The sequence below is a fragment of the Mus musculus genome, chromosome X, assembly GCF_000001635.26.
Source record: "Mus musculus strain C57BL/6J chromosome X, GRCm38.p6 C57BL/6J".
NCBI lineage: Eukaryota > Metazoa > Chordata > Mammalia > Rodentia > Muridae > Mus > Mus musculus.
Window position 1 is genome coordinate 120,893,202 of NC_000086.7, and position 17,689 is coordinate 120,910,890.

Here is a 17,689-nt window from a genome sequence, read left to right on the forward strand (position 1 = left end):
ATATCTACATTCACTATGATGTGGTACTTCCCTCAATAGTAAAGAAAATAAAATTAATTAATTAATTAATATAACCCAAGCCATAGGACTTCATTAGTGGCTATTGTTTATAGAAAAAGTATAAAATTGCCTAACGTGCTTAGTTACTTAGGTGTGAATTACCAGATTACATAGAAAATACTGCTTTTTTTTTCTTGTTTTCCTTTTTTTTTTTACCATCCCATTGATTTTGGTTTGTATTGATTTTGTCTTTGCTAGTTATGCTTGGTTGTACCTGACAGTCCTACTCAACATCCAGTTCCTGTCCATGCAGATAATATCAGGGGTTGGTTCCTTCTCCTGATGTGGGTCTCAAGTTACATCAACCATTGGTTAGCTTCTCCCACATGTTCTACACATCCATTGTCCTAACACATCTTGCAGGGATGGCAGAATGTAGGTGGGAGGTTTTGTGGCTGAATTGAGGTCTCGATTTATTTTTCCTTTGCCTGCAGAATATCTTCCTACACTAAAAAGACTAGAATATAGGTATGAAGGATCTAATCCCACACCAGCTCAACTTCTCTTTATTCAGTGAGCATGAACTTGATGTTTGCCTTATAGAAGCTTGTCAGTTCCATGAGTTCCCATTTATTAATTGCTGTTCTTAGTGCCTGTGCTATTTGTGTTCTGTTCAGGAAGTTGTCTCCTGTACCTGTACACTCATATCTGATGCCCACTTTCTCTTCTATTAGGCTTAGTGTGTCTGGTTTATGGTGAGGTCTTTGAACTACTCAGACTTGAGTTTTGTGGAGGGTGATAAATATGGTTGTATATGCGTTCTTCTACATGTAGACATCCTGTTTAACCAGTATTATTTGTTAAAGTTGATTTCTCTTATTCAGTGTATGTATCTGGCTTCTTTATCAAAACTCATTTGGCCATAGTTGGGTGAATTTATATCTAAGTCTTCAATTCAATTCCAATTGATCAATGTGTCTGTTTTTATGCCAATACCATGCAGGTTTTATTACTAGAGCATGGTAGTACACCTTGAAATCAGGGATACTGATACCTCTAGGATTTCCTTTCTTTTTCAAGATTGTTTTAGTTGTCATGGTTTTTTTGTTTGTTTGTTTCTCCATATGAAGCTGAACATTGTCTTTTCAAGGTCTGTAAAGAATTGTATTGAAAATTTGATGTGGATTGCTTTGAATTATTCAATCACTTTTGTTAAGATTTTTAATATGTTCATCCTACTGATCTATGTACATGGGGATCTTTCCATATTTTGATTTCCTCTTAAGTTTTTTTCTTCAAAAACTTGAAATCTTTATCATCCTAGTCTTTTACTTGCTTAGTTATTCCAAGATATATTATCTGAGACTATCATAAAGGGTGTTGAGAAAATTCTATTTTTGCTAGTAAACTTAAGATATTACACAAGTGAACCGGGCAGTGGTGGCACATGCCTTTAATCCCAGCCCTTGGGAGGCAGAAGCAGGCAGATTTCTGGGTTCGAGGCCAGCCTTGTCTACAGAGTGAGTTCCAGGACAGCCAGGGCTACACAGAGGAACCCTGTCTCAAAAAAAAAAAAAAAAAGATATTATACAAGTTGAAGTAATGTCTCACTGGTGGATATTAATAATATGGTTCATATATTAATATATGTATAATGTTTTAAATGAAAACTATTTTAGTGCAACAAGCAATAATTTAATTTATTGTTTAGAATTATACTTTTTATCATTTAATTCTGACTTCTGTCTTAGGTTGTTACTACTAAGAATTGCTGGAGCTTGGCAAACATCACTGTGATTTAAAGCTCGTGCAAGAATAGAGTTCAGTTCATAGTATTGTGGCAGGCAGCTCACAACCACTTGTGAACTAACTTCAGGAAATTTAACACTTTCTTCAGGCCTTAGAGGACACCTGAATACTTTTGTACATGCTACACATAAACACACACACACACACAGAGAGAGAGAGAGAGAGAGAGAGAGAGAGAGGGGGGGGGAGGGAGAGAGAGAGAGTCAAAAATAATATGACAAGAAAAATCTTATAGTAGTCACCTTTCTATTCCTATAGCAAATTCCTGTGCTAGTTAATTTATAGACACATGTTCAGCTTGTACAATTGCTGCGGACCAGCCTCAGTCAGCCACCCTCAATCCATGGCAGAAATCAGGGTTCCCAACAGGTGGGCAAAGAATTGGCAAGAAATGACAAACAAATACAAACACAAGGGAGTGTGGTATTTGAATGTAATTTGTCAAATTGAGCATCAGACTTTTAATACAGAGGAAAATACAGAAGTTAGGTGACATCTCTGCAAGGTACAATGAGGTTACCAGATGCTTAATGACGCTTACACAAAACAGAGGAATGCAAACACAAAGACTGGTAGGAACTGGGCAATAAAACAATTGAGACAAAGTCAGCTCTACCTAAGGTCACAGCTAGATTCTTAGAATCCAGGTGTGAGGTCTTTACACTCTTGGGGCAAGGGTTTTCATGCCCAAGCCATGGTTCTAATTAGGGAGTTCCACTCTAGCTAACCCTCTCATGAATAATGCAATACTCTAAAACCACAGCCTGATCTACTTCCTAAACCATTGTAAATTCCTGTATATGGGAGCGACTTGGCTTTTATTCTAAGTGATAGTGTGGGGGGACTTTCTACTAAAAAGTAATGTAGTCTGCCATACATAACTATAATAGAATTCCAAACTTACTTTGCTAAGCTTGCCCTGAGATTTCTAACTCTATGTAGTAGATAGTAATGCCTGATTTCTTTCACTATCTCTCTTACAATACTAGAGGCAATTCTGAATGTCACTGAATAGGCAACATTCTTACTGAATTCCAAGCCCAGGGTCGGCTCAAGGACTACCTAGGGCATTGGTGAAAGCCAGGAAGCAAAGTTCAATTTTGCTAAGATATTTGACAAGTCATTGCTTGGAGGCACCCATAATAAAACAATACCAAAAGAAAGCACACAGATCCATTCTCAAGGACAAGTTTGGAACATTCTTTATACAGGATGCCATGGTTCCAGGAAACTAAGTTTCTGTGAACTTTTTGCCTCGGGACTGCGTCCAGGCTTTTGGTCTGTCACACGAGTCACTAGGAGTGGATGTAGCATACAATATTTTTGATATTCCATCCCATAGTGAGACTGCTTCACTGCTGTCACATTTGTGAGGTAGCATGTAATTTGGAAAAATATTTGATATTGGAATCCACTTTTCTTATGGCTGAAAAATGAAAAGTGGGAGGAGAGGAACAATGAAGGTAATGCTAGAGCTCATAACTTCAAGGACCTTAGGATACCAATCAGATCTCAACAGTATAGCTGAAACTTCATCTTTTCAACATTAAAAAACTATTGCAATTAGGGTTTGTGTCACATATGACTATTGTTTAATGTAACAATTCAATTTAAAGTAAATTGTGTCACCATGTGTTGATTATAAGGGCTGCTTTAAAAAGAACATGTTGTTTTGATAACTGAACTTGTCCTCCACAAATACTAATAAGTATTGGAAAAATCTTATTGCAAATATAGCATCATTCTTGTTATTGAGTTCAGTGAATCTTTAGATATGTGGGTGTCTTAGTCAGGGTTTCTATTCCTGCACAAACATCATGATCAAGAAGCAGTTGCGGAGGAAAGGGTTATTCAGCTTACTCTTCCACATTGCTGTTCATCACTGAAGGAAGTCAGGACTGGAACTCAAACAGGTCAGGAAGCAGGAGCTGATGCAGAAGCCATGGAGGGATGTTCTTTACTGGCTTGCTTCCCCTGGCTTGCTCAGCCTGCTCTCTTATAGAACCAAGACTACCAGCCCAGAGATGGTCCTACCCACAAGGGGCCTTTCCCCCTTGATCACTAATTGAGAAAATACCCCACAGCTGGATCTCATGGAAGTACTTCCCAAACTGAAGCTCCTTTCTCTGTGATAACTCCAGCCTGTGTCAAGTTGACACATAAAACCAGCCAGTGTAGTGGGTTAAGTGGGTTAATTTGTATATATATATACCTCACATGTTATATACAACATAAATAATTAAATTTTGAACCACACGAATCTAAACAGATTAAAATATGGTTTGAGTATTTCAAAATCCTCTACTATTCATTGCACCATAGTTTATCAGGCTCTATTTTGTTGATACAAGAGGTGAGCTCCATATTTCTAAAACATTTACTTGGGAAAATAAAATGAATACTTGAGAATGGTTTTCTATAAAATTATAATATCAGTTATAACCTGATATTTCTTTAAAACACAATATTGAAGCATTCAGTGGTGCAATAGGAATGCCTCAAGAAGAAAAAGAGAAAGAAAGATGAGAAGAAATTTTAAAAATATATCTCATTGCTTTTTATGAGATCTCTACTTTAAACATTAATCAATATCTACAAGACATCTATCATGTAAGATTTGCTATCAGAGAAAGCAACTGTATTAAGTAAAACAGTTTAACATGAACTATCTATAAAACAAACATTTAATTGTGTTTGCAGATGACACTAGAATAATTAAAAGATCTATATTTGTCCCCATAGTCATGGAGTTTAGAGGATCATAGGGAATATTCTTAACACATTTAATCAGATCTATAAATTTGAAATCAGAGTTTTAAAGGAATGGGATTTTCCCCCGTTTATTGAAAGCCATGCTCTATTTAACAAAGTTGAATATTAATATGAGCTAGGGGGTTGTTCTTATAAAGCAATTTAAAATTTATGTAAATATATAAGTATTTAGAATGAAAGAAAATTATTGTTCAAGTGAATTGAATATCATACAAGCACATTTTCCCTTTGCAACAAAACATAAGAACTATATTTTCACAGTAGCCTTCATTTTGCTCTGCCTTGATATATTTCAATATGCTGTCATTTTTTTTCACTAATACTCCACAACTAAAGATGACAACAGTTCTTTTATAAATGGTTTTCTAGGAGAAATATTGAATTAACTTCTCTAAATCTATCCATTGTGGTTTTCTATGTTTATTTTCCTAATGTATACTTTTTGGCTCCTCCCTATATTACACTGGTGTACATTTGCACTAACATTTGGTCATAATTTTAACCATGGCTTTGGTTGAAATTTCTTTCTTCAACATAATGAAATGCTCAGCTATACTAATAAACCATAGTTTTCCTACAGAAAATTACTGTGATATCCACTGGGTATTTGGATGCTGTAGGAAGAAAATATATTTTCCTAGGAGGAATGTTCACTTCATCAATGTTAAGTGTTATTAATGAGTTTCAGAATCCCTCTGAGGATGTTGTTTTAAATGTAATTAATTTAAACCCCACCAATTTGTAAAGCACATTATTTTGAACTTGTTCTGAGTTAATCTGTGCCAGTCCCTTAACTCCTCTTAGGGAAACACTTGTTAAGCTAATTAAATGATATCAATAAAATTACAAGAGGCTACAGAGTTCACTAAGAAAATTATATTTAAAATAATATTTCAGCACCATAAATTCGCACAGAAATATATAGAAAGTTAATTATATTTCGGTTTGGCTCATTTGTGTGAAATGTATTTACTTAGAGTGGTTTTAAATAATACAATAAGTAAATTGCCAAATTTATTATGAAACTTATTTCAGTTACGATTAGCATTTTCATCCACATATTCTGAATTATCAAGTTTAAGTACATTTAACTAAAAATAATTTATAAAATTTAGAAAGATATCCATCACTGAGTAGAGAGGCCCCTTGGTATTGCAAATTTTATATGCCCTAATACAGGGGAATGCCAGGGCCAAGAAGCAGGAGTGGGTGGGTAGGGGAGCAGGGCGGGGGAGGGTATAGGGAAATTTCGGGATAGCATTTGAAATGTATATAAAGAAAATATCTAATTAAAAAATACATAATTGATTATACATGTCACATTAACTTTCTTATATTTGAGTCACAGAATTAAAATCATAGAAAACACTATTATAAAAAAAGAAAGATATACATGTGTTATGGAGACTGTCCATAAAATTGGGCATAAATATAATATTTATCAGCTCTATTACAATTTTACCTTCTTATAGAGGATAAGTAATAGTCTCCAAAATCTTTGTTTTCTAAATATTGTAATAACTATTATTTAAGTGAAAAATATTAGGGAAAACAACATGAATATGTTTTAAATTTTTTAAAATATTACTTCCATATTGAAAAAATAAAATTTAATTAGCACTGAGATGTATTTTTATTCTCTGAGATATATCATGTGTAGGTATATAATGAAACAAGGTGAAATATTTTATTATTGCTTAGGGAATGTTTTAGAAATTTTATTAAATTAAAAACGTTTTAATTTTAAATGTCATCAATTTCCTCTTCTTTAGTTCCTCTGCATCCTTCCAAGACCACTGCCTCCAGATCCTTCCATATCCACCACACTCTACTCTCAAATTGATACCTTCTTCATCATCATCGTCATCTTCTTCATCGTCTTCATCTTCATCATCACATGGAAACACACGTGTAATATGTATGCACACAAATATATTTATGAATAAATAAATAAATAGATAAAACAGCTGACTACATTGTTTGTGTATATGTTTGTATATGGTTTTAAGACTAACAGACTTATTTTCTTCATTAAATTATTTATTTTCTTTGCATCCTGATTGTAGCTTTCGCTCCTTCCTTTCCTCCAAGTTCAATCCTGTCCTCTCCCTTTCCCCTCTCTTCTCTCTTCTCTCTCCCCATCGTCCCTCCCTTTCTCTTCTGAGATGCAGAGGTCTCCCATAGATATCAATCTGCCTTGGCTTATCACGTTGTACTAGGACTAGTTGCTTCTTCTCCTACTATGCCTAGGCTAGACAAGGCAGCTCAGTTATGATAAAGGAATCCAAAAGCAGGCAGCAGAGTCAGAGACAGCCCTAGTTCCTTCTATTAGGGGATTCATATGAAGACCAACTTGCACATATGTTACAGGTGTGTAGAGGGCATAGTTCCATCCCATGCTTTCTCTTTTCTTAGAAGCTCAGTCTCTGTGATCCCTATGTGCCCAGCTTTGTTGATTCAGTAGGATTTAGTGTGCTGAGCTCTTTGGCTCATTGAATCTTTCCTCGCCTTCTTCCACAAAATTCTCCAAGCTCTTCCTTATGTTTGGCTGTGGGTCTCTACATCTGTTTGTCAGCTCCAGGGTGAAACCTCTCAGAGGACAGTTATGTTAGGCAACTATAGGAGAATATCATTAACACTGTCATGGGTGGGGTCTCTCTCATGTCATGAGTCTCAAGTTGGGCCAGTCATTGGTTGGTTATTCTATCAATTTCTGCTCCATCTTTATTTCTGCACATCTTGTAGGCAGGAAAAGGATGTGTGTTAAAGGTTTTGTAGCTGGGTTGTTTTCCTCATCCTTCCATTAGAAGTCTTCCCTAGTTAAAGGGTTTGGCCATTTCAGTTTCATGTTTTCTATTGCTAGTATTCTTAGCTAGGGTTACCCTCATAGATTACTGGGAGTTTACATGCCTTAGGATTCTATTTCATCTCAGAGATTTAACACACACACACACACACACACACACACACACACACACACACCAATAACAGTTCTCTCTTCCTTTGTTCTTCCTAAACATGAATTCTCCTACTCCCTTCCTACCTACTCTCCTTTCAATCACCCCAATTTCTACTTTATTTTTCCTTCTCAGTAATATTCAAGTATTTTTCATGGGGCCCTCCTTTTTAAATACCTTCCTTAGGTCTGTGGATTATCTGTGGATATCTTTGAATTTTCTCTGGTTATATGCCACTTTATGGTTAATATACATATAAAAATGAGTAAATACCATGCATGTCTTTCTAGATCTGGGTTACCTCTCTCAGGGTGATAATTTCTAGTTCCATCAATTTGCCTGCAAATTATATAATGTCTTTGTATTTATCCATTCATCCATTCTTCAGTTGAGGGACATCTGCTTTGTTTCTGGGTTCTTGTTATTATGAGTAAAGTTGTAGTAAACATAGTTGAGCAACCGAACTTGTAGTATGGTGGAACAAGTTTTGAGTTTATGCGTAGGAGTGGTCAGGATTAATCTTGAGGTTGAACTATTCTAAATTTTCTTAAAACTGCCAAATTTATTTCCAAAGTAGTTGTCCAAGTTTGCACTCCCACCAGCAACGGAAGCGTGTTCCCTTGTTCCACCTCCTTGCCAGCATGCGCTGTCACTTGAGGTTTTCATCTTAGCCATTTGGATGGGTGCAAGATGGAATTTCGATTATTTTGATTTGAATTTCCCTGGTGACTACGGATGTTGTGCATTTCTTTAAATGCTTCCAATATAATTGAGATTCCTCTTTTGATAATTCTCTGTTTAGATCTGAAGACCATTTTAATTGTGTTATTTGGTTTATTGATATCTTATATCTTGAGTTATTTATATACTTTGGATATCAGCCCTCTGTCAGATGTAGGATTAAAGATCTTTCCCATTCTGTATGCTGTTGTTTTATACTATTGATGATGTCCTTTGCCTTACAGAAACAGAAAGTTTGAAGTTTCATTTGATTCTGTTTATTAATTGTTGATCTTAGTACCTGAGCTCTTGGTTTTCTGTTAAGGACATTATCTCCTGTCCCAATCACTTCAAGGCTATTCCCCACTTTCTCTTCTATCTGATTTAGTGTATCAGGTTTTATGTTGAGGTCTTTGATCAATGTGAACTTGAGTTTTGTGCAGGGTGATAAATATGAAATTATTTGTTTTATTCTACATGCAGACATTCAATTAGACCAGCATCAATTTGTTGAAGATGTTTTCTTTTTTCCATTGTACAGCTCTGTTTATTTTGTCAAACATCAAGTGTATATGTTTTTTCTGTATCTTTGATTCGGTTCCATCAATCAACCTGTTTGTTTTTATAACAATACCATATGGGTTTTAATTACTATTGCTCTATAATACAACTTGAAATTAGGGATGGTAATAATTCCAGAAGTGCAGAAGTGGTTTGTTTGTTTGTTTGTTTGTTTTGTACATGATTATTTTGGCTATCCTGTGGGACCCTATAAAATTTTTGCTTTCCTTATTATGGTGCCTATTGGTATTGTGTTTGTTGATGTCTTGTTTATAGAGGCCTTTCCATGATATTACTTTTCACAAAAGGCATGCTGTGTCCCAGCTTTTGAAATCTTTCTGTCCCCTCTTCAGAAACAGTCTATGAGCCATAGATTCAGGTGCTATGAGGTTGAAGTATCCAGAAGGGCTGGATTCTCCACAGTTCGTGAATGTATATATTATGTTCACTTGTGGTTTTCAGTGATGGTCTCCACATGCTATGCAGAGAGGATTTTATCGAGGAGTGCTAGCTACACATGTAGGTGTTAATATTACATTCAGAATAAAGTTATATATTGTGCTGGTCTTGCACAGTGGTGGTAGTTGATTCTTTTCCAGTACCCATAATTTCACTAGCCCTGGGAAGCTTGCTATGTTTTCAGTACCAGACATGATTGTTCTCCTATTGCATGAACCTTAAGTCAATTCATGGAGCTCTTGAGTTTCAGAAACTTATGAGTGCCACTGATTGTACTTTTATTAATATCTTTCAATGTAGATTATTGTTTTGGTTCAGACATGCTGCAGTTAGATAAGACTATTGATTGCTTCCATCACATGGCATCTTGCACATTGTTTTCTGGAACCAGGAATGTTTAATATGTAAACAAATGCCTTAGTTTCATTCCATATTAGTGAGACAAAATACCTGGAAGAAAGCAACTTAAAAAAGAAAGAACTTGTTTACTCATGATATGAGGTTACAATAGATTCACAAAAAGAAGTCCTGGTAACAGTAACTAAAGCCACATTTATAGTCAAGATCAGAGAACAATAAACTAACATATGCATGCTCATGCTTCATTAATATAGAGTTCAGAATCCAAATCCTAGGCATGGTACTGTCAGGTCCTAGGATAAGATGATGTGCATAACATTCAACTTAATTCAAGGCAATTCCTCATTCAAAATTCTTTATTAGGCTATACTGGATTGTTTTACATAAGAAGGTAACATCAAGGATGATGAATCTCAGAACGGATTAGAATTACATATATTCAACTGTAAGAAAAAAGCCAACATTTAACAAATAAATTTTATCCAATAATACTATCTATTAAAATTGAAAGTGAAAAAAAAACCTAGATAAACAAAAATTGTAATGTAAAGATGAAACCATGAAGTTTTCTTTTCATATTGAAAGACTCCCCAGAGTATAAGTTGGATCCACCTTACAAAGGATTATCAGTTTGTTTGAAATGTACTTCTTAGGTAGGTGTACTTGCTGAAAAGTATAAAGTATATAAATGCTAATTACAAGATCTTGTACTAAAGGATTCTCTGAATGAAAAAGAAATGTATGTGTATGTGTATGTATCAGCATTAATTAGAGTCAGTTACTTTTGTGCCCCATTTATTTGAATTTAGTTGAGATTCATAACCAGTAAAGACTCATAGGCACGTGGCCCTTTATAATTATCTTTGCCATCTATGTTACTTAAGACAGGGTCCATATTTTTCTCCTCATATTTTCAGCTAATTGGCTGAAACACGTCTGGGGATTCTCTCTCCTTTCCATGCTAGAGGAGACCTCTGGTTATACAAATGCATACTCATGTCCAATATTTAGTTTTTGTGGATTTAAGCTCAAATTTTTACAGTTGCATGGCAAGTATTTCCCATTGAGCCATATCTCTAACCCCTGAGTCTCTGTTATTTTTATTTCAAATATTTACTTATATTTATGTGCAAAAATATTAGAAACACTGTCATCATTCACCAAGCACACATGTACAAAAGATAAAATTAAATGAAATATTATATATAAATTTAAATGATAGCAATTTTTTGAATTTAATAAAATTCTATTTTAACCTAATTATTTTCATGATTATTATCTAACATAAATATTTCAAATTCATTTAATTAGTCAATAGCTGTACCTAAAAATTCAGAAAATGAGGAGACATTAATAGACAATTTTTATATCTAAAACTTTAAATTATTGCATTTTACTCTATTAATTCAATATTGTGTACACAAAACACACAAAATCATCATTCCACTTTTATGCTTTGAGTGGGTCAAAAAATATATGAAGGAATCCAAACATCTTATAAAACTCTAGAGATTGCATTATTCACTTCACAATTAAACCAATTCTGTGGTCCTTTTTTTATAGGACTGTATTACAGAATTGCTGCTTCTTTTGCTTGAGAGTAATAAGTTTAATATTTTCAACTCTTTCCAAGTTAGGTTTTAAATCTGATCCCTACTTTTAAAATATTTTAAAGAGTGGACAAATATTTCAGTGAGACTATCATTTGCCATGAAATATGAGGACCTGAGATTGAATTTCCATTATCCAATAATATGCCTCCCTCCCCCCAGCCAAAAAAAAAAAAAAAAAAAAAACTAACAAAAGAAAACAAGAAACAAAACAATGCTAGGCATACCCACCCAAAGAAAAACCTAACAAAAGAAAACAAAGAAACAAAATGCTAGGCATGCTTGAAAGGTCAGGTGATCCAAAGTGTTCACTGGCCAGTCAGCCCAAGAGAAGTAGTGAGCCACCCATTCAATGAGAGACCCTGTCCCAAGACACAAAATTAGAAAGTAATAGAAAGAGACACTTTTGCTCTGACATAGGAATGAATGTCTGCAAACACAATTCCACATGCAGATGTATTTTATGCACAAAGCACACAACATATATACAAAACAATAAAATTTACAAGTTAAAATATAGCAAAGTATATGTTTACAACGACAGTGTTTATTGCATCCTGTATTATTTCATTAGAACTATTTTGAACTACAACCAAACAGAAATTAACTATAAAGCATTTATTTTCTTGATATTTGGTAAACACTCATTGCTATTTCTATATTGATATACACTAAAACTCATTCTGTATAGCTCCATACACCCTGAAAATTGTTTCATGTATCTACTGTCATCTTAGCACAGTGATAATATCAGTAATAGAGTTTCTTTCTGCTGCCTCTGTTAGTCAAGACTTCCTTCATTCCCAAGACCTGGAAAGCATTAACAAGTTTATCATCCCTATAATCTTAATCTTTGCAAAAGTATATGTAATTCAACCCACATATATTATAGACTGCTAATTCTATCCTTTTTTTACCTTAAACTTCACTCATGTACTTTTATTCCTTTCCTATTGGGATTTCTCATCTACTATGCATATAATTTAATATTCAAAAAAGTAATCTGAAGATATTTTTATTCAGTTTTTTTTTTATCTTTTCATTTCTTATAGTGCTTTTTCCCCAGCCATTCGTCCCCTCCCTGCTCTTCATGTGACTTTAGGAATATTTCTTGATAGTTGGACACTAGTAAAGACACTAGAATTCTCCAATGTGTTTAAACAGGCTGCCAACTTTTCAGTTAGATATGACTTATTTTATGTAGATGATAATAAAAAATATTTTGTTTTGTTTTCTGTACCCTGACAGCTGCAGAAATAACAGTGCAGCCAACTGTGGAAGAAGCCTCTGATACCTGTACTCAAGAATGCCTCATCTTGGGACACTCTGACTCCTGCTGGATGCCAGCTACTTTGACCAATCCTAGCCCTTCACAGATAAAGACCTCTGCTATCTGCCACAGCCCACCCAGGCCCCGCTTGTCAGTTCGTCGCTACAGCCCTCCAGTGACACAGACGGTCACTATTTGCCACAGCCCCCCTGTGACCCAAGCTATTGCACTGTGTCACAGCCCTCCACCAGTACAGGTTACTGTACCCCGCCATAGTCCACCACCAGCACAGGCCTCTGCAGTCAGCTACAGCCCAACTCTAGTACAGGCTGTGGTAATTCACCACAGTCCTCCTCTGCCACAGGCTGCCACACACCATCGCACTCAGGCACAACCACCAATGGGTTTGCAGCAGGGATGGGTGCAGGGTGCTGGAGCAGATGGACTGTATCCTATTGATCAGGGAGTACAGGGCAGTACAAGAGCTCAGTTTTACACCATGGCTGAAAGATTTCATCCCGATGATGACTCAATTAAAGTCATTCCCTTGACCACCTTTACTTCAGGTCAACAGGCCAGATCCTCAAGAGGTGATTCTCCAATCATAGAGGAACACCCCTTGTAAAGCCTATATGGATACTTCACATTTTAAAAAAGATGTATATAAACATACTCAAAGATTAACATTCAATTTTAATGAATATTCCAAATTGGCAGATTTGTAAATAGCTGTGTAAATAGAAACAGATACCAGAATAAGACTAGAGCTAGACCCTTAGTCACAAGATAATAAAATAAATTTAAAATTTAATTTGGTTTGTGAATTTTCAAAAGAAGTAAATACTTTATATTCCTTTGTACAGAAAGGCTTATCATGACAGAAATTAATATGTAGTATATAATATTTCTGATGTACTCTGATGAATTTTTATTTTTTTCCACCATGTGCAATATTACTGATTTCTTCTTTTCTGATTTTTGTGGATTCAGTAAGTAGTTATTGGGAAATTGGCCAAGATCTGATTTTCCAAGTTTAGCTTTAGTTTGTCTGACTTTCCAAGTTTACCTTTAGTTTTTGTAAATATTGTTTCAGATAAAATTAGATGGCACAATTCTATAGTATTTTTGTTCATCTTTTGTTTTGTTTATCCTAGTTGCCTTTAGTTTCTTTTTTATTGTCTGTATTTCTAACTTCAAAAATGTACAGTAGGGGGTGTAAATAAAATCTTTTCCAGTTTTTGTCTCTATCCCTATTTTTTATTTTTTCTACCTTTATTTCAAGTATATATTGATATAATTTGTATATACATGTTTTCACAAAGAACATATATAAACTGTACAGAACTAGGTTTCAACCTATTTCTCTACTCTTTAGTAGAGTTCGAGACACTGAAGTGCAATAGCTAAGCCCAAATTAGGCAACTATTAGCCAGAATGGGCCTGTGCTTTTTTTTATATTTATATATTTTTGTAGTGTAGTGTAGTGTAAAGTACATCAGAAATACTATTGTATATGCCATGATAAGCCTATATACCAATAAAAATTGGGTATGTATCTTCTGGAACTTGTATATAAAAGTCACAAAGAAGGTGGGTATGTTCAATGAATTATTAGTACACAACTATTACTGCAAAGCATTATTTCTAAAGATAATTGAGATGATTTAAATATCGATTTGATAGCTCAATTGATGTTATTGAAAATGCTCAGTAAAAAGAACAAACAAATAAAATTGTACATAAAACCCCATACTAAGGATATAAGGCTAAGGGAATATTTTTATCAATCTAGCTCAATTTACTGAAGAAAACTACTGAAAACAAGGTGAAAGTCAGGAAAGAACTTTTCAAGAGACTTAATTCTAAATCTACCAAGTGTATTACAGCACTGAATTTCAAGGAGATGTGCAGAGGGAGAATTGAGGTTCATGACTGCATCTTGGGGTGGATAAGAAATACCCCAGTAACACACTGAATGACAAAATCTCACATATGACACAAATACATTATAAGCAAAGAATACAGTAGTATCCATAGTAAACAACAGTTTCCATTTGTTGCCTACACATTAATTTCTGTATTGTCTATGTAACTGGCCGTTATCTTTTGTGTGCACATATCACAAATTTAGAGAAACACCACAAGTTTATTTTACCCCATAACAAAATCAACAAACTGTCTTGTTTCAGTATCATACTAAACCAAGAATTAATTACTGTTTGGGTTGGGGGGGTCCAGAATATTTCATGTTGATTAAATTAGATGTAGACTTTGTAATGTGTAACTTGAAGATATGTAATTTATGATTAAATTGTGTGTAAATGTTGTAATATAAACTGTGGTAAATGTATAATTTCATGAGTAATGTTTTCCAATGAATGTTGATAAAAGTTTTCCTGTGTGTGACTGGCAGGTTAAGTAGCATTTTGAGAATATATTGTTGTTCCCCTTGTGAAGCTCACTAAATTGTATATGATTTGGTGTATAGAATAGCTTAACTTTTAACATCTAGAGTCTAATTAGTGAAATTTCAAATTAATTAGTATAATTGTTTTTTTTTCCTCTTTGTATTTGTTAGTGGTTCCAGGGATTTGAGGCATGCTGGTTTTCCAGATGCACAAAACCCTCAAAATATTGATGGTGGTTGAAACTTTATTGAAATAAGATCATGTATATGTATTGATATTGTTGTTATTATTGTTGTTAATAAAAACTCTAAACCTGGGGAAGATAAAGAAACCCAGAATGACAAAATCAGTGCTTCCAGTAGAGTTAGACTGCTGTTTTTCCTCTAAACACACGTATTCAAAATAGAAAAAGAAAAGAAAAAAAAAAGAATTGTGAAAGTGAGAATTGTTTTAATTATTTATTCATTTTCTTCCATAACTAGTATAGTTATATTCATACTCATACATACAAACTTGAAAGGAGATTAAAATCGAGAGTTAATTTTTCAAATAAAGAATGCATCAGAAAACTGGATACTTATTTTATTAATGGAAATACAAACTCTGAAATTGAGATCTTTTTCTGATAACAGAATTACTAGGGAAGCTTATATCCTTATGTTTAATAATTTGTGAAGTATTGATACCTTCCTAGAAATATAGGAATGAACAGATATGCTTTTTTGCCCTTTCTAAATCTGGTTTTATAATCAGACTTAGACAGTGTTTAGGAAATTAAATGACTGGGCACTCTCTTCTGGTTTTATACCACAGAGATGTTGAATGGAAGCAGGCTGAGCAAAGCCAAAGAGGCAAGGGGTGTGAGCCCAGTTCTTCTCCCCTATGCATTCCCTTTCTTAGCTTCCATTAGGTATAGCCTTGGAAACCAGAAACTTCCATGGCTATAGATTTGGTGAGATATTTCTCATCACATTCTAAATTCTTTCTTTGAATGGATGGGCAGAACTATAGGTTTATAAAGCTCATATGTGATTCTTCTGAAAAGCAAAATATGTCCTCCTAGAACTGCAAGATATCTGTCCCGATTTATCATCAGTCAAAAATTTTTCCCTCAGAAAAAGAAAGATTTGATTTTATTTGAACTTATACAGTGATATGGCATTTTCATATGTTTGCCAGACTGGTTATTTTATATTGTGGCCATATTCTGTTAAAAGGTGACTATTAATTTTCTAGCTATAGCTTTAATATACACACTTGTAATTGTATTCAAACACTGTGTATCTCATTTGCTAAATACATATACATTCATTTCTCAAACTTTTTCTCCAAGTTTTAACTAATACTGTGTCAGTGTATTAAAGCTAACTTTTACATATGATACAAACAATGTAAACAATTTAGAGGATAAATTTTATGTAGTCTCATTTAGTAATTTAACATTTTATTTTTAGTTACACAAATTTGGTTAGAAAATATATTGTTAAATGATGAGTGGTATTGTGCAATGGTGACAGTATGAAGAGCTTCTGCCTTCTCAAATTAATGTTTGTCACACACTTTCATTGAAATGGTAAAATAGTAGACTAAATAGATCCTATGTTGGGCAGTCCTTAAAATTCAATCATCTCATATACAAAAGATAACTTTCACTCCTGAGTAAATTACATGACATTTACCCCTAAGCATATTCAAAATTTTCTTGAAATTTTTATTAAGGCTTAATATAGATATATATAATATACATTTATAAAGTTGTGATTTCCTTTGTATTCTTCTGATTTATGATTCGTTATAGTTATAGTTGGGTTTTTTTCTTTTTGTTTTTGTAAGCCGGGTTCTCATTACATTGAAGTGAAAATTTTTCTCACAAATGTAGGGTAATATTTTTGGTATTTCCAAGTGGCCCAATTGGCCAACATACTATGGGAGCAGAGCAAGTGACTATATACAGACAGCGACATTTTTATAACATGTGCCAATTATCTCACTACAGAATCTTCGACAGGAAAGTTAATATATTCGTCCACAGTAGCTTTCTTACAGTAACCACCAATGTGCTTTCCATAAATATGATTGTTATAAGCACTGCAAGTTTACAACAGTAAGACTGGAAAAGAAAAGGCTGCTCATAAAAATGTGTGTGCACAAATTATAAAAAGAAGGCAATTGTTTTGTGATTGTATATGATAATTTTAAGAATAAAAATTGTGAAATTTATGCTGTCCCTGCTTAAAATATTTGAAAAATTTGAACTGTGTATTTATGTTTGTATTGGGGAAGACTCCTCCTCTGTGACATCATACAGCTTCTAAAAGTTAACAGTATCCCAAAGTATGGGATGCTTTGGAAGTGAAGGACTGGATAATTTTTGGACCAGTATGGCAGTATGTAGTCCAGTGGCAACTGTGTATTAATTGTTCTATTTCAGGTTCTGTATTGCATGTTTTCTTATTCATAAATATAGATATTAATAAAGTAGTTATGAGAAATAATTGTTTTTTATGTGGTTTTGTGAATTCAAATGTCAAAATTTGAACTGACATACTTGCCTACGATATATGAGTCCCTGGGTTCAAACACCAACAATGCCAAAATAATGACAATAGTTGTGTTTTGGTTTTTCATTTATATTACATTTGTTTTTAAATTTGCATATATGAAAATTAAATTGAAATTTGATGGTGATACATTTTAAGTTTTCTATGGCATATCAGGCTATAGCATAATAGTTGGATTGTGTTATTTGTACTAAGAAATTTA

General features: G+C 33.9%; 1 protein-coding gene across 12 annotated transcripts in view; it reads left to right on the forward strand.

Moving 5' to 3' along the window:
* Pcdh11x (protocadherin 11 X-linked) overlaps positions 1-17,421 on the forward strand; it is a 620,385-nt gene extending 602,964 nt beyond the window's left edge. For 3 of the 12 annotated variants that reach the window (XM_006528388.3, XM_006528386.4, XM_006528390.4), the window contains one exon: positions 12,497-17,421. In XM_006528388.3, coding sequence (XP_006528451.1) covers positions 12,497-13,143 — 647 coding nt within the window. In that variant the 3' untranslated portion in view covers positions 13,144-17,421. Of the gene's footprint in view, positions 1-6,353; positions 6,500-12,496 lie in introns of all 12 variants that reach the window. The other 9 variants (NR_073451.1, NR_073452.1, XM_006528387.4 and 6 more) reach the window with 6 other exon arrangements.
* Positions 17,422-17,689: the final 268 nt, after the last annotated feature.